At 35.0% G+C, this 19340-nt stretch overlaps 1 protein-coding gene across 1 annotated transcript; it reads right to left on the reverse strand.

The window, feature by feature from the left end:
• Nucleotides 1-739: 739 nt before the first annotated feature.
• Nucleotides 740-16531, reverse strand: LOC108565231 (LIM/homeobox protein Lhx2-like). Its single transcript, XM_017924575.1, has 3 exons — nt 15964-16531; nt 7319-7533; nt 740-1223 (listed from the first exon to the last, which is right to left on the reverse strand). Exons 1-3 carry the CDS (start codon nt 16520-16522, stop codon nt 1017-1019), a joined length of 981 nt encoding a protein of 326 aa, XP_017780064.1. The 5' UTR covers nt 16523-16531; the 3' UTR covers nt 740-1016.
• Between the last annotated feature and the right edge of the window lie 2809 nt (nt 16532-19340).

The following is a 19340-nucleotide window of genomic DNA, read 5'->3' on the forward strand; positions in this document are numbered from 1 at the left end:
TTAAACCTTATCTAATTAAGTGCACGAAATAATATCTGTTTCTGTTTCACGCTGTGCGTGATTTTTAGTAAACGAAATTTGCAATTTCGGACACGAAAAATTTAATAATTATAGTAATATCGTATTATTGATTTTCGTTTCTTTGTTTTAAAACTTTGTTTATTATTGTTTTCGCTTTGCACCTTTTCTTTTTTTTTTATAGTAATATTTACAAATCAATTATACAAATCAACTAGTTTGAGGGTGAACACTCGAAACTCGATTATAGCCTTGACAATTAATTCGAAATTTTTCCCATAAACTTACATATTTATAATTACTATAAGCGAGTTTCAGTGTCAAATAGATATATTTTTTTTATTTTTATATATATATATAATTATTTCTTCGCTTTCCTCGGTTAAGCCACAAAAATATAAATATGTATAAAATCACAAGATCTTGTTGTTTCGTTTAGCGTGCCTCTTCGATTCATTTAATTATAGTTTATTTTTTTCTTTCTCTATTATTTATTATCGTTTTTTTTTTCAATCGATTTCTTCATTGTTTTGTTTTACATTTAAATATACAGCGGAGATCACACTCACAACAATTTCATTTAGACAATACAAATTTTGATTACAAAAATTGTTGAAGCACAACTTTAATTTTCTTAGTTCAATTAAAGATTCATTAAAAGATAAATAAATTTCATCGAATTAGTACATAGACAAAGAAATAATTTAAGTCTTTACGTACAGTTGATAAACGTTGAAAATCAAGTTGTCAACAATTTTGAAAGATTAATAGATGGAGTTAAAATGTGTTTTTATCTAATTGAATCTATTGATGTGTGTGATCCTACTGTGTACAGTTTTATAATATTTTCATGGGGATAACAATTATTTACATACATTCTTTTGTTTGCGCGGGTGTTGGTGGTGGTCGACGTGGGTTTTCGTTTATTTTTTTGTTTGTAGTTCTTATTGTTGTTGGTATTGTTGCCTGGAAACTGTTGTTAGTTAAGTACGTATAGCTCACGAGCAGTCTAGTGAATTGGGGCTGCCGGGGGGCATCATGAACTGGGGACTGTGCGGACCCAGCGATTGGACGCCCATCGATCCGGGTCCCGGGTAAAGGTCCAGGTCGCTCAGACCGTCCGACCCGGAGCACTTGTCTCCGCCTTTGCCCTCCTGCTTCAGCATCATCCGTCTCCATTTCGCACGGGCGTTCTGGAACCAAACCTGGAACAGAGGAAAACAGAAAGAAAACATCAGAATTGTTTAATTTTTTTAGGGGTAGTTAGTTAGGTAGGTCTTCCACTTGGCGTCGTTTGCGCGCGCGTTTTTCTGGATGAAAATTGCATGAGGTTCACTAATCAGGTGACTAAAACGTCGGCAGTTTGCGACCGAATAAGGACGCCACTATTAATAACAATAAAATAAACGTGGTGATAATAGCATTACAAGAACCGGATGGTCGCGAGGCCGTGGAGGAATCTCGGACTTGGCCATTATCATTTGTTAGTCGCGCTCTCAATATGGCCGACAACTGCACTTCTTCTTCTCTTATTCTTATTCTTCGACTTCTTCGTCTCCTCTTCTTATTCTCCGCTCCACTCCACTCCTCGTCTTGTCTTCTTTTTTTCCACCTCCTTAAATCCAAATCCAACGCGAATAAATCAATTGGAGAGAATGGTCGGGCAGTGGAAAGAATGGAAAGACAACGGGCCTTCTCTTCTCTCCTCTCTTTTTTTTTCCTTTGCTTCTATCTCTTCGCGTTTCTGCTCATCGTCTTCACAATGTACACTCACACACACATTTTGTATACATATCATTGTTTGTGCATGTGTGAGAGTGTATATGCGTACGTCCTCAGGAACGAGATAACGAAATTCCATAACTTCGCTATCTGAGCAACGAATACGATTCGTTGTAAGCGTTCGAGACATGCATTCGAGCTGATAATGAACTCGGAACACTGGAATTACCAAAGTTCTCGAAAACATACCGACCGACCGACGATTCCCGCAGAAACTGCTTCTTCCACGCATTTTTTTTTTGCGAAACGTTCCTACCTTTTTTTTTCATTTTACTTCTCTTTCTCTTTTCGACAGTCCACTTCATTAAGACAAAAACGATTCGCGATATTTTCATAAGAATTCGCGTCGATAAATGGAGAAATACTCAACCAATAACACTCGAGATCAGATAGAATGCACAGAAGGAAAGGAGATACTATCTGAAGAATGCAAAATAGTTTCCCTCAATATATATTTCTTAAATCGATTTGTTTACTTCAGAATTGTTTACAGAGATATTATAAGAAGTTTCAATGATAAATACTTTTCTTATGATTAATTTCAGCAAACAAACAGAAAATTGGAAGAAAATGTAAAACAAAATCATACATTTTTATAAGAAATTCACGATAAAAAAAGTATATTTCACGTGTACAATAATTATAATTGATACTAGAAATTGCAAAGTTTAATTATTTTGAATGACGTCTCTTGTTGAAGTGGAAATTCGCACAGAATTTCTACAAATTTGAACGTCATTTTTTTTTTCATAAGCAATGCAAAATATTATAGAATGTAAATTTCTAATATTTTCTTTATTTCCATGTTTAAATAATGAAATGCGACTTAAAATTATAAATTATCAAAGCAAGCAATATATTGCAATATATTCAGAAATTTAAATTCAATTATTTTCGGGAATTGATCAATTGCTTCATTAATAAATTTGTTTGATATTTCTGTTAAATAACATTATTATTACAAAATAAATAAACGATTTTTAGTTTTTTTTTTTTAACTTTGCTTCATCAATATTGTTACGTTTCGTATATATTTTTTCTTCAGAAATCTCTCGTGTTCAATATACACAATTCTGCAGCTCTTCAGTAATTGGAGAGAGAAATTTTGGCATTGTTTTTCGCGTGCGCAGTTCATCTCTCGTTTTGTTTTTATTTTATTTTTTTCCTACGTTTTTGGCCCCGATTCCGTTTATTTTCAGGCCCTCGAATTCTTCGGAGGGTAAACAAGGGGGTCTAATTTGGGGTCCCGCGTGTTTCTCTCTTTTTCTCTCTCATTATATTACTCTATCTCTCTCTCGTTTCCTCCCACAGATTCCGGCATTCTCCGTCTCTCATTTTTTCATTTTATTTTTCAGATGAGAACGAACGAACGACGAGTGCAAATTCAGCTCGTTTTTCATCAATAAACAATCGTTCGCGTTGCCTGCGTTTCGTGCAGAGAAAGAGGGATGGGGGGGGGAGAGCGACCCCGGCAGCACTAAAAACTGGGTCTATTAAAATCTTTCAGTCGACTGAGGTTGTTTGTCTTGGGTCCCCTCGTTAAGGCCGCCCGGAGGAAGGAAGAAACGTCCCTCTCGTTGCACTCCTCCACTTCTTCATCATCATCATCGTCATCATCTACTTCATCCTCTCTTACTCTCACCTCATCCTCCTCCGCAACGTTTCTTTCTTTCTCCCGTACTTACCACCACCAATCACTTTATGTAATCCACCTTCCTTTTATTTATTTATTTATTTTCTTTTTTTTTACTTCCCATTCGTATTTACGATTTCAACTGTGCTCCATTTCATCCTCTCTTTTTAGTCCTTTTTTTTCCAAATAGTATTTATAGTAAGCATAAATAGGAAGGCGAACCAATCGAAGACTACTTTGTACCAGTTGTCCGATGTGATTTATTCGTCATCGTAAAGACTAAATTATTATTATTCCATTCAGAATTTCTAGCCTCAGGGAAATCGTATCTACTTATTTGTTTCATTTTTTTTTGTTTTCACAACGAACCTATAAGTTCTCATTTTAATTGGTAGCCTACTTCTTGCAGTAAGTAAATATTATTACACAATTAACATACTTAAAATATTACTTCACCAAACATTTATTTGAAGACTTAAAATCAATAATTTTCAATTACCAAAAACTATATTCTTCGATTCTTGTTTTAATTAAATCTTAAAGTAATAATAAGTAAATTTATTGTAGATAATATTTGTATATTTTCAGTTGGATTAGTGATGGTAAATGTAAAGTTGTTCGGCGGTAGCGGTTTCGAAAAGGCGGCGTAAGAATGAAGGTGTAAATCCGTCATTGGCATTTTCGTTACGTAATTAGAAGAGTTAGATGCGCGGCGGCAGTTCAGTGGATTAGTTCAAAAGGGCCGCGTGATGCATACGACGACGACGACGACGAAGAGGGCTGACTTATCTGCGGCGTGACGGCCCCGCGGATCCATCATTCCGCCGAAGCCGAGCATCGCGTTTGCAGAAAACCGCGCTTTTTGAACCTCCTCCTCCTCTTCCTTTTTCCCTCGTAACCACCACTTCCATCTTCTTCGTACCCTTCGCTTCGAATCTATTCCCATCCTGCTTCTTCCTGCAGGATGGTTGCGCTAGTGGTGCACGAGCGTATCATAGCCCTTATCGCGCGCCCAAGATCTTGACGGCGCGATGCTTGGACGACTGTACAAAGAGGAGAGCCGTAGAGCTATTTCTATTTCTGCTAATTGCTGAAGGCGGCAGTTTCGGAATGTTCCCGTTGAGAAATGACTGTCGGCCTGACTGATTGCCATGGAGACCGCCGCCGCCGCCGCCTCCACTCCCTACTCCTCTTACTCCTCCACCACGCACGCATTTCACTATCTCATCGTGTATCGATCCGCAAACCCGAAAGACAAGATGGCTACACACTCTGATCATCATCCATACATCCATGGATAATTACACCTAATACATATAGTAATATTTAACACAAAGGAACTACCATCAGTTATTTTACTTCAAAGCAAAGTTCATCAAAACCAACGCATTTCTTAAGCATTTACAAATTCCACTAACAGAGTAATTAATTTGTTCAAACTTTATATCAAAACACTTCATCTCATACTCAACTAACTAAATCTAAATACATTTATGCAAATCAATTAAATTTAAAAAAACTATGCAACAAAAGGATAAATTCCTTTCAAATCGTGATTAATAATTAAAATAATACTTTCATCAGATTTACTTCAAGAAAAATCATTATATAATGATAAAAAATAGAAAAAAACATTGAGAAACACAATATAAATAAAATAAAGTACAATTGGAAAAATAATAATTCTTGTCTTTGAAGTAAAATGTGTTAAGCTACTAACTTACACGTATTAAAGGAATCAATTGCAATTGAATGCTTGCAGTCTGAATCACGCAAAATATATGTATATAAAAAAAAAGTGAGTGCGGGCAGTAAAATTCCAATTAATGAGATTGGCTTTTAAGTCAACTTATTCAGTCCTTGCTTTATTTATATATATATATATATTTGTGTGTGTGTGTGTATTTTTTTTAGCTCGTGCAAATCGCAAAATGCGTGTAATTCATTCTTGTTTACGGGCGCTGCGAGCAATTCAAAGAATCCTGGAAATAACATGTAAGCAATGAAGAATTCGTCCTGGCGCTGCACAATTATTAAAATGAATTTGCAGCACCAAAACAATGACATCAAATTATACAACACACGATTGTTTTATAATAAAGCAATCACTGCAATTATATTACAATTATTTTTATAAAAAAAATATTCGTTTTTCAATTGTAAATAATAGTCTTAAGAAGATTATAAAAGTATAATGTATATAAAATTATTAACTTTCATATTTGTATCAAAAAAAGTTAGTTTTTGACTAGTAATTGATTGTTTTCTGTGTGAAATTTGTAATTGTTGAAATCTTAAGAAGTCAAGTGTTGAAGGTGGAGAGTGGTAACACCTTTTCGATGTCGCTTTTGTTGCTGTTGTTCTTTTCTCTTCATTTTTTTGTTTGTTTTGTCTTTTCTTTTAAGTTTAATCTTCGAAGCTTGCGTTTGGGATCTTTCGCATGGCGAGAACAATGCGAAATTTTTCATCGGCCTCGACAAAATGGCGTGCGAGCATTCGGATGGAATATAATAGAAACGGCGGAGAGAGAGAGAGAGAAAGAATGAGAACGGCGGGCGGAGTGAGAGAGAGATGTAGATGAAAGATGCTGCGAGAATGAGAGAGATGTAATATATAGAATGGGTGTGAGAGAGAAAGAGAGAGTGAGGGAAGGAAGGAGAGCGGAGATAGTTCCGAGAGGGAGAGAAAGACGACGGAGTTGATCTCTTGGGGGACGCAAATCCCGAGTAATTGGACCTCCACATCCTGAGGGGTTGAGTGATTTATATCCCTTTCGGCGTGGGCGGGTTGAAAATATATATATATACACATGCACACATAAAAAAGGCGTGCTTTAATATCACACTCCGCGGTATTGATTTTAAAGAGTCTGGCTTCAAGAGAGATGAACAGAATGTAGAAAATTAATATTTTTATTCGCTCTTTCTCTTCAAGATATGCGAAGAGAATGTAGATTTTTTTCCTAAATTCATCTCTATTTCATTTATTATGCATCCAGATAATAAGTGTAAAATTTTCTCTAGCTTCCTGTTTGTTTCTTAAATAAGATAAATGAAAAAACTGTAAATTTTGTATCTAACTTCATTCCTGTTTCGGAATATAAGAATTCAGATAGTCTGGATTCAATAGAGATTAAGAGAATATTGATTTCGTTTCCTAATTACATCCCTAGTTTTTACTCTAGATTCAGACTTCCAGAGAGAAGATTATTTTTTAATCTAACTTCATCTTTGTTTCTTGGATTACATTCACAGAGAGAGAGAGTGTGTTTTTGTTAATTGTGCAGATGTGGCTAATCGCGTCTGAAAAATCGTTCCTCTGGAAATAAACGCACGACCAAATAAACGCTCCTGTTTGTCTGGATAAATGTACCGGAGAGAGGAGAAACAGGAGGGAACGAAACGGAGACGGAGAAGAAATATGATTTCCGAGTTACCACTGGAGGAGCACAGCCGCATCTGATTTAAATAATCCCCGTTTCCATTTGATCTTCTAATTGTGGAACATCCTCCTTTGTCTTTCTCTCCATCTCAGGACGCGGCGTCCCGCTCCGTCGAAGAAACAAGATTCAATCACGCAAACAATAAATCTCTCTTTTTACCAAACAAAATGAAAAAAAAAACAAACAAAACAACAACAAAAGAAAGAACAATTCCCTTCGTTTTCATGAAAGTTCATGTAAATTATATAAACTTTGTTACACAAAACCTTACATTTTGTGCAGAATCAATCGAATCGATCCTTAATTTAGCTTAATTCTATTTTAACAACCGTTTCACAACAATTCATCCAAAAAAATCGTAATTACGCAGTGGTAAAATTAACTATCATAAAACTATGATTTATACTAAGTTTAGTAAGAATGTTGATGTGATTTGTATTTACCTGGAGTACTCGTTTCGGAAGTCCGGTTTTCTGCGAGAGCTGCTTGAGGTCCTTGGCGTCTGGATTGTGGTTGATAGCGAAGTAGGACTTCATCGTCCTGAGCTGGTGATGCTTGAAGGAGGTGCGCATCCTCTTCGTCCTCTGGTTGGAGCCGGGCATCCCGGGCGTTCCCGGCGACCGACCGAACGACATGTCCAGATAGTCCGAATTTAAATCTGTAACAAAATTTAAGAAGAAAAATGAAATAATAAGTTTAACAATAAGGAGAAAAGAAATGTTTGAATAAGTTTCTTGTCTTTGGATAGGAAGAGGACAATAGGAAATAAACAAGGAAGAATGAGTATTAAAGTTTAAAAATCTGCTTCTTCCGTTTTAGAAGAGGACAATAACAAAGAAACAAGGATAGGTAGGAAAAGGAAACAAGAAGGAGTAAAAGAGTTAATGGCCGTGTTTGGAGGAGGCTGCGTTCGTGCGTGCATGTGTGTCGTCTCTTCATTGTATGTGGGAAAAAGAGAGAAAGAGAAAGAGGAGAGTGTGTGGTGTACAAGGTGAGGTGTTTTCTGAGTAATGGAGGAGAGGAACGTGAGCAGGAGAATACGTAGAATAGCTAATAAAACACATCTCGGAGGAGTCTCCTCCGGTGATTTAGAGAATACAAATTTAAGGCGGGTCCGTCGACAACTTCAGGTGGGCGACCGTTTGCTACTTGGCGATACTCGGCCGAGATAGCGGGGACCGACAATAAATTACGACACTTATTCCGCATAAAGAGCACACAAACACACACACACACATACGCAAAACATCGGCAACGAAAATACGAAATAAATAAGTGAACAAGTTAAAAGAGGAGACGAAACTGCTGCGACTCTCCTTCTTCTTTTTCCTCTCCTCTTTCTGTCCTTTTTACAATTTCACTTTCCAACTTGCACTCTTCCTCCTCCTCCACCTCCGACATGTCACGTACAGGTATATACGCACACATCGTCCTTCTTCCTTCATCCACGGCGATAATAGCAGAGCTCCTTTCGCGACGACCGATAATAAAATATTTACAAGAGTAATTAATGTTGCGTTCGGCTCATCGCGGTCGTAAATTAACAATCTCGTTTTAACGACGGCTCCTATCCTCTCTTCCCTCGATCCTCTTTTTTCCAAAAACCTTCCCTCTCTCTCTCTCCCACATCATCATCATTCGGACACGGCCTTCGGGACCCTTTGATGCGCACCATAAATTCACCATCGCGCAGCATTGACTTTTATCGCTCCGTGGAAAATCTTACGCCAGAAAAGTTCTACGATTTCATCTCAAACTAAATCAATTATTTCGCAAATAAATCATTATAAAAAAATAGAGCGTACGCACCTAAACGAAAAACTGATCTTGATCAAATTTGTAATTACAACAATTCAATTCATTACATTTAAAATTAATCTCTGACAAATCTTACAATCAAAAACTACAATGCAAATACATATAGCATTGGTACAACTGTCAGAAATTAATTTGTGTCTCATATCTTGTATATTATGTACACACCTTTATATAATTATATAAAAAAAACTGATGGAAATAAGATATTAGAAATGTCATAAAAACTAATTAATTTGTTTGCTTATTTATGTGTTATTATAACAATAAATTTTCTTTTTCAAAACAAATTGATGAAAACAAAGTTTTCGAATTTCGAATTATATTGTTAACATCTTAATGAAATATTTTTATGAAAAAATTAAACTCGTTGAAAATCTATTGAAATCACCTAATTTATTACATACAACTTTTACTTCTAGTCTCATATAACATTTATTTATGTCCCAAATGAATTCTAAAACATTTTAAAAATTGTAGATTTCATTAAAAAAACAAACTTATTGTTAATATTGATATTAAGTTGTTTTACTTCCAGACTAATAAAATGTAAGATTTAAATGAATAAATAAAATATATTATTACTATATTTAAAATAATATTTAATTGTCAGTTAGCTCGTAAACAATCGCTACTTATGATTTATAGTATTGTTTAATAAGTATCTTGTGTTACGACCATAATAAACATCTTTATTATTACTATTTACAATATCTTATTATCATAACATCATGATAAATAAATTCCAAACTACTTTTATTTAACTTTCATATCAACAATTTATTGCATTTAAATTTTGTATGCATTAAATAATTAAATGAAATATAAAAATTAATCAAATTTAAAACAATAATCTGCTGAATTCAAACACGTGACAAAGTCATAGCTAAGATATTTTTAAACATTTTGTTAATTTTTAAATACATTTTTTTCTCCTAAAAATCTGGTTAATTAACGAGCAACTATGGATGAAGGCCATTGCGATGATTAAGTGTTTAGAAATGTTTTACATTTATTTTTTTTGTCAGAAAGAACAAAGCATCGAGAGGAACAGAACAAAACAAAAATGTAATAATTTATGTGGAGATTTGTGCGGTAGATCAGACCGCAAACCCGCATCGCGATGAGTAAATCATCTTTTTCTGTAAGCAATTTGCATCGAGAATTAGTCACTCACTTTAGTTCAGATCAGCCAGCAGCTCATGTTCAAATTGCGCTACACATGCACATACACGATTCGATTATATGCAAATCGTGCATTTAATCAGACGAAATAATCAAGTTTGAAAAAAAACGAAACGCATAGTTTCTTCTTGTAAAATGCATTATAATGATAATTTATATGAAATTGTGTAATTAGTACATATTTTTATAAACAATTAATCTAAATTTAAATGTTATAATTTTTTTTGTATTTAGTATAATTATATTATAAACTAGTTTGGTTACGATATTTAGTGAACTAATTAGATCGATTTTATATGCAACATTGTAAACTACATTAATTCAATTATCATTATGTATGGAATTACATGAAAATCAGATTTAATTATACCAAATGTTCAGGTTTTTTTTTTAATTTAGTAAAATACACTAATTATACCGTTATTCGTGCTGTTATGCATTTAATTAACAATATTAACAAACAAATTTAAAAATCAATTAAACAAACCGAAATGTATTTTTCATTTCTTGATTGAAATATAAACATAATTTGGAAAGAAATACTACAACTTCCTAGTTTAAAATATTCATAAATCATTTGACTTTATTAAATGCAAATTGCTTTTAGTAATGGAAAAAATAAATAATTTTGTAAATTTTACTAAATCCAATAAATTTCTTCTGATTATTTACAAATTTTAGAATTATTGAAAACAATATTGCAATGATTTCACATTTTTAAATTCAATAATTGCAATTTTCTTATGATTACTTAGAAATCTTCTTTACATCTAAAAATTAATGAAGATAATTAATTTTGCAAACAGAAATTTTAGAATTATTAGAAAATCTTCTAATATTCCAATGATTTCACAAATTTTGTAGTATTATTTAGAAATTTTCTTTATACATAAAAATGAATAAAAATAATTAATTTTGAAAATTGAAATTTTAAGAAATTTTAGAATTATTAAAAAGTCTTCCAATGACATCACGTTTACTAAATTCAATACAGACAAATTTGTATGATTATTTACAATTTTTCTTTAAATATAAAAATAAATGAAAGTAATTAATATTGCAAATTGAAATTTTAGAATTATTGAAAAGATTGCAATAATTTTTATAATTATTTAAAAATATTCTTTACATTGTTAATATTGAAAATTAGAATTAGAAATGATTGATTTCACATTTTACTAAATTCATCATATGCAAAATGGTTACATTAATAAATAATGATTGTAAATCGTAGATATAAAATCTTTGATTAAGTTATTAAACTGGATTTTTTTTTTATAAATCTTTTAATGACTTCATAATATAATATTTTTCGCGATTAATGCGATAGATTCATCAAAATTAAATGCTATAGTTTATGTTATTTAACGTAATTAAGTTTAGCAAGGTGCGGATTTGATAGTTCGGTTAGCAATAAATTATTGGATTTCCTCGCAGATGAATAGAGATGGAGATAATCGCGTTCGCAATTATTTTATGCGCGGCTATTAATAACCGCATAGAAAGTCCTCTAGTTTTTCAGCAGTCGATGTATCACTTGCAAAACGTCGATCTATTAATTTCCATTTTACAGGTAATTATGGTGTATAAATAGGTTTGGTTTTAGCGAGAGAACCGGACTGAGAAATTTTTGTTAAAGACTAAAAGAAATTCGTTAACGATGAATAATTTACGTGACAGCGGTGGTGGTGGTGGTAGTAGTAGTAATGTGTAGTAGTAAGACTACTCGAGTTAGTCCAGAATTTACGGTCGCGCGAGGAAGGTGCAAGAGCCGAGGAGAAGAGATGTAAAGGAAGAAAACGAAGATGAAGATGATGTTGAAGAAGGCAAAAAAAAGATGAAGTGGAAGGAACTACCGAAGAGATGCAGCGCGCCACGCAAGAGTTGTTATTAATCTTTACATGTATTTAATATAACCTTAAGATATTTGCATTCTGTCCGGAGATATTATAAACGGGATTTATGGCCGCTTAATATCATAAATGTTGGTCGGACGGTGGAGAGAAGATGTGCGCGTTCGCGATTATTTATCGATTCCAGATCATGGGAACTTCTCACGAGATCCGCCCATTAAGAATGTTACGTTCGGAATACGGATCTGATCTCCTCACGGGCGAGAAAAAAACTATTTATAAAGTGCCGAACCATCATCAATTACACACACACACACACACACACAAGACCCAATTGCCTTCAGTTAGGTAGCAACCCTTATTCCTGCCAATAAATTACGCAACTCGATGTTGATGATGATGATGCGGGAACTACTCGACCACTTTCATCCAACAATTCCTTTTTATTTCTATTCCTTTCATATCCTTTCACATCCTATCACATCCTTCCATCGTCCAAACGCAAGCTGCTTCGAAACAAACATACAAAAAGAAATTTACACCTTCCTTGACACCGGACAAATCGCTCCGAATAAACTTGCAATTAATCACAAAATAATAAAAAAAAAAAGTTTTAAATAATAATATCAAACATTCAGAACTTTCTAATACTAATAATAATCTGTAAATAACATTGTCAACGTACGATTTGGTAAGCGCGTGTCATTGTTGCGTAACAGTTTTTCCGTTTATATGAGTAATGAAGGAAAAACTGCGTGCATACAGCACACATTTTGAAAAATTGTATAGAAACATATAAACACACACACACAGCAAACGAGGCCATTATTTATTCGTTTTTATCATATCGCCTTCTCCTATGTGTGTTTGTATGTTGCAAAACGCTTTCGTTAATTGGAGACCCATTAAATTGCAATCTACCTGAGGACACTTATTACACTTTATATGCAATTTTTTTTTAGTACGTACGCAGAAAAAAAAACGTATTATAATTACGTGATAATCGTTACGTTTTTTCCTTCATTTGTAATTTCTATGGTTTCTTTTTTTTTTGCTTATTCTTGTATTTTAATTATGGTTAAAATAATCAATTAGAACAAGGTTACAATTTCTACAAGTTCATTATCAAATTATAAATGATGAAAAGACAATTTCTTACTGCTTTCAAATTAAATATTACAAAAAATATTGATTCTTAACTTCAAATTAACAAAAAAAATATTTTAATTTTTCATAAAAACCTTTACTATTTCATTTTTTTTTTCCAAACAAAAATAAATTTAAAAAGTAGTAATAACATAATAATTAACAAAATGTAATTTTATTTTGAAACTAAATATTTTAAATATAAGTTGTAAGAATCGTGTTTCAATGAAATTCACTAATATTTCTAATTAAATTATATGTCAATTATTAATTAGAACAAGGTTCAAATTCTACAAGTTCAAGACTAAATTATACTGAATTAAAATTTATTAATTTTAAATTAATTATTAACCATTAAATTATTATATTTAATTTAATTGTAAGTTGTTTTTTTATTAATTTCAATCTAAAATTAATTAATATCATTTTTTTTACAATAAATCTATAGAAATAGACAAATAATTGAATTTTTTATAAAAAAAAAATCAATTTCTAACTAATTTAAAAACTTTTCTTATTAAAGAACTATCAATAATTATATTATAATAATATGTAATACGCATAAAAATATGTTTTCTATAATTGAAATTCAAAAAATTTCTACGCCGCTCTCATTAGTCACTAGGAATCCACAGAATGTGTATCTTTCAAACACAAACATTATTATTATTACTGCAAATGCATTGAATTTCACTAACTAATCTGTTTATTAAACAGAAAGTCCTTAGTTTCAAATGCGATTTATGATTTTTCAACTAAATCTGTTCATAAAACAGAAAGTGTTTTCATCCATCCATTCGAATAAATGTCAATCAAGCGAATACATATTGTCATTAGGTTTAATATGATTAATTCAATTATTTCGGGTTTGTGTCGATGAAATTTTCGTTGTTATTAAATAACATTTAATAATAATTGTTTTGTGTGTATTCATGTGCGACTGCACTGTATGTATACGTTTGTATATGTGTGTGTATGGAATATGGGGCTTTGTAATCCTCGGGGCTTAGCGAAAGCGGATTGCTTTTGCCTGGTGGATAGAGAGAGACATGAATAGATTGAGTCGGATTTAGAGTGAGTGAGAGAGAAAGAGAGAGATCCACTGTCATGTGGCACAATTAATTTCACTTCAATCCGATCAGGCGACTTGTTCAAAGCTGCTAATCCCTGTTTATGTCACTGCCTCCTCTCCTCGAACGGTTCCGCCGTCTCCGTCCGTCGCACGCAAAACACGGCCGTTTAATTAATGCCCCTCAGCGAGCCAAACTAGCCTCACTAATCTTTCCCCGACGAAACCCTATCTCCTCAGCCTCAACCACAACCTAAACCTAAAAAAAAAAACAGAAGAGTAGAGAAACTACCGCCTCCGCCGCCTCCTGCAGCAGCCAGCAACTATTTATTGTTACAATAAAATAATACTGCCCCGGCGATTTTTAACGCTCCCGCGAGGCCGTAAACTTTTACGGTTCGCTTTGCGGAGTCGTTCGTTTCTCCTTCCTCCGATTTTATTTTATTGTTTGTTGAAAAGCCGAAGTGGTTCACATAGCAATTAACAAATGAATGAAAGGGGTCTCTGCGTTCGCATCGAGTGGTCGTTGAAGATATTCCACGTAATGTGAACCCCTCTCTCTTTCTATTTAGCGCGCTGTCGATTAGGGGTGGACCGGATCCAATTTTTATTTCCCACAGCGCGTGTCGATTTTTTTCTTTTTAGATGCGTGGGGTGAATTAGCCTTCATCAACAACAACAACATCATCATCTGACCACCTCATCTACCCGCCCCTACCCTAAGATCACAATCGAAAATCGCACCATTTAACCGAATGCAAATATTTTTCCCATACGAATTAACCTACCCAAGCATTTCAATCATATCAGTTTTCTATTATGATCTTCACCCCATTACAACTGAGCGTTATTGAAAGAGAAAACTATACACCACAAGTACATAATTATATATTATAATCAATCATATAAAAAAATTATTCCTTATTTCGCTATGAAATTCTAGTTAATTAAGTTTATAACAATATAGTTCCGTATTGTTTTTATTTGTAGGTGGTCTTTAAAAAATTATACCTGCAAACATTAAAAATTAAACAGTAATAAAAAAAATGTACATCTTCATAAACACTGTAATTGTGTAGATTCGAAGATTGCATGTATCTAATAATAATATCGATCTGTAATTTGGGTCCTTCTCGATTGAAACTACGTTTCTCGTTATTGATTTTTTCGACTTCATGAGATGCGTGGGCGTATTGAGGATAGAAAAAAAGAAGACCTGAACCACTCAGAGTCCGTCTGCTACACTTTACGACTTTCTAGAGAATATCATCATAAGTGAAGGTAGATGTTACAAAAAAAAAATAAACAAATAAGGAAAAAAAAAGTAGCAGCATAAATATCAACGTATGTAAAGCGAAGGAATGGAGCGAAACAAACCGGAGGAATAAAACGAAACGAAAGAAGTGAATAGTGAAATCCAGTTTAACAACTAAATAACTTATATCGGGAAAAGAAAGAATTCGATACGATTTCTCGTTCTGCACGTTATATTTTTATTATTTCGTATTCACATCATCGACTTCTTTCTATCCATAGTTTGATTATTTATTTATTAGTTCTTTCTTTTTTTTTAAATATGCATATAATACGTATATAGATATTTGTTGTGGCCTTATTTAAATGGATTGTGGATGTAGTTTGCATACATTTGTGGCCGCTGGCAGAAAAATCGGAATGGCCATTCGTAAATGGCACTTTACTGTTTTATGCAAATCAACATTTGCGACTTCCGCGAGAGAAAGAATTCGAATATCTGCACAGCTCGAATGGTGACGATTATTATTAGTGTTATCCCGTGAGAAAATCCGTTTTCCTTCTGGTTTTTTTTCCCTCGCGTTTGCTGCTGCTCCGATCCGGATAATTTCGCATGTGAAGCGGATTTTTTTACGTTTGCCACGTTTATGCGAAACGATAAATTAAGGTTTTACTGCGGTCGAGGATTTAACGATGGTTCTGTAAGATGTTGGTTGTGGTGTGGTGTTATAGGTAGGTAGGTAGATGGGTAGGGTTTTTTGCTCACCTAAATTGGCAGTCATGGCTTCGAGATCTTTGGGTTTCCGTTTCCGCGGCCTGCCCTTTTGGCGAGGCGTCGATGGGGCACCGTTGAAGAAGGGCACCTTCGTTTCGGTGGGCGTCGACGGCGCTGGTACCGGGGTTACCGCGTGATGGTGGTGATGGTGATGGGGATGATGCGGATTGTTGTGATGGAAGTCGGGACTCGGGAAGGGCGGAGGGTGCGGGTAATGCACTGACGATGGAGGCGGAACGACGCCACCTCCACCACCACCTCCGACACCGCCTCCTCCACCTGCAGGTACCCCGAACATCGCCGGATGATGATGGTGATGTGGATGGTGATGATGATGGTGATGCGGGGGCGTCGGTTGCTCCGCGAGAGCCATCTCGAAGTGCAACCGGCAGAGGACGGCGCCGTTCTTCATCCCGAAGTGGTCGCCCTTCGTCAACGGCGAATTGCACACCGCACACGAGAAGCAGTGCACGTGGAAGACCATTTCCCTGGCTCTCATCACCAGCTCCGAAGAGAGTATCGTCGCTTGACATCGACCGCATCTCCTCATCCCAAATAACCTGAAACAATAAAATACAAAATTTACAATTTATATTGCATACTCAATCGAATATAATTAAGAATCACTTAAGAATGTTGTTAATTTCATTATTTATAAATTTATTTTAATTTTCCATTAACGCAAAAAAGTAAATATTAATTAAAATTTACTTTAAATTTAAATTAACAAATATTAAATATTAAGCAATCATATTAAGCAAATTATCAAATATGTACACTATATGTTATGTGATCCGATTATTGGAACGTGTTGATTGTGGTTTTCGGTTTGTTTGTTTTTGGGTGAAAAGTGAAGAGCGTGAAGTGGAAGTGTAAGTCAAGTTTGTTTTGGGAAGATTAAGGATGAATGGAGTGTTGGTTATCTCTGTGTATGTGAATGTGTGTGAAATTGGGGGATGAGTGTGTAGAGTGTATTATTATTATTATGGTGGATGATTTCGGGTATCGCGTTGATCTCTCAATCATCAGGCTTGTTCATCGTGGGGCGATGTTTGTTGTTGTTGTGTGTGTGTCGAGTTGTATGTTATGTGTTGTATGTTATGTTATGTGAGAGAGTGTGCGTTGTATGTTTTGTGTGTGTGCGGTTGTTGCCATTGTCCGGAATCGTTGAACGTAAAAATCTGTTTTTATAGTCGGATTAGGTTGTGTGCGTGTCCCGAAAACCCGACGGGTACAATGGGGGCGCAGGAGTGGATTATTACAAGTATTTGATTTGTATGGGGCCCCGGGGAGGGAGAGCAACAAAAAAAAACATACACAGAAGAGAAGAGAGTATGGAAACGTGGAAAGAGAAAGAGAGAGATGAAACGAAATGGTAACTGAAGAAAGGAACGAAGAGAGATTGAACCTGGGGCCTCCGGTGAAATATGGGGCCCGAATGCAGTGGGAGATCATCATGAAAGGGGGCCGCAGCAGTTGAAAGGGTCCACTCGAGCATATGTTACATATTTATATACTCTGCGGTCCCGGCACCCCGACGGGGGGTTCCCCGCCCGGCATACCCACAATATTATTATTATTATTATTATTCCCATAACAAATCTCCATCTTCCATCCATATTCCATTGCCTTATTCTTTCTCTTCTTTTACTTCTCATGCCTCTTCGCCTTCACGGACGGTATCATCATCTCACGTGTTTATCAACGGCTGCGTAAAGTTCAATTTTTTATCGCCGTATGCAAAAATAATTAACGCTCGCAATTATTACGTCTGCGTGCAATAAGAAATATGAAATATATCGCCGAGCGAGCAGATCGTTATCCTCGAGATTCCTCCTTTCCTTTCCATACACCATCCTTTTCCTCTCTCTCTCACTCCTCCTTCCTGCCTGCCTTAACTCCTTCTTCACCTCAGACCACTTCTTGTGTCCGTCCATTGTTAATAATGCGATTAATATAATCTTGATTGTGTTCAACCGCATTGTTATCGCCGTGTCCGAGGTTCTCTCGTGTTCGCGCGCTCCTCTCTTCCTTCCTTCCTGCAGTCTTCCTTCGCAAAGCAAACCAGTGTTGTCCACCCATCAACACCCGACAACAAAGCCTCTCTCTTTCCCTTTCTCTTTCTCCACATTATTTTGGCGACGATTCTACTAAGAACCCTGTGGCGACGGCTCAAGTTCCATCCTTCGACAGACCTAATAACAATAACCGACCCACAGGAAAAGCGGATTACCGATTCCGTGCAAAATCCCAACAAAACATCATTCACACTTATTGCGAATTGTTCCATCCACCCTCTTAACGACGTCACATTTCACGTTTATTGTTTTCCCTTTAAATTAACTCAAATCAACAATAAACATTTCTAATTTACATGAACATTTGCTACAACAATTATAGTTAATATTACGATTACCAATTTAATATTTTTTTTTCAAACAACTTGAAAATAAGTTAAATAAAATATGTTGTGGCAGAAAAAGAAAACGACTACTATTAATGGAGCTATTTCAACATTTCAACCGGATTTAGGTATAAACACCTCAGTCACAACAATCTCTCACTCGGATTGAGACACCTCTGCACAAAAGAAAGACTCTGCAAATAACTTAATAAAATTTATGCATTCGTCGCACTCATTAATCACTTCCTTAACCTTGTGTCAAAATTTAAAAAAATAACCGCAATTATTCAAAATATTACAGCACGTTTTCATTAAGCTTTTCATCATATTAAAAACACAAGCATTTTCAATTGTATATTTATAATTAACTTAAGATATTATGCTATAACCATTATACGATTTGTAGTCAATTTTATTTTGGTTTCAAGGATCAGGAGTCAATTGGATTTCGATTTAGCATGGCCATCTTCTTTGCTTCGTTTGCGGTGGCCCGATGACAGGTCCCTAAGATAGATGCCATTGTTTCGCGCGGAGAACGAGAAGCGCTGAGGGAGGAGGAGGATGTAGAAAAACAAAGCAGCAAAGAGACGGGACACTGTGGTGGATGATGGCAGGATGAAGGGAGGAGAAGAAGGACGGACGGACGAGACAATAATAAAAACAAAAGGCCGCCTCTCCGTATTCAATTGGCCGGTCTCGCCTGTATTCTTCTCTATCGACTGGTTTTTGTTTCGTTATCTGTTGCGGGAGAACACAACGAACGGATACACGTTTCCGAAGAGGATTTTATTTATTGTCGGTATCCGAAGGATGCGCGGGTTTGCTGCCCTCCTAACCCCTACGAGAAAAAAAAAACGCGAAGGACGAGCAGAAGTTATAATCCTTGCTCATCCTCATATTTGCGGAAGAAAAATCAACGGTGTCTTGTTGATCTGCGGTCCTTCTTTTTAGGTTGAACGCACGG

Source organism: Nicrophorus vespilloides, unplaced genomic scaffold, assembly GCF_001412225.1.
Source record: "Nicrophorus vespilloides isolate i.1.1-1 unplaced genomic scaffold, Nicve_v1.0, whole genome shotgun sequence".
In the NCBI taxonomy this organism is placed as follows: Eukaryota; Metazoa; Arthropoda; class Insecta; order Coleoptera; family Silphidae; genus Nicrophorus; species Nicrophorus vespilloides.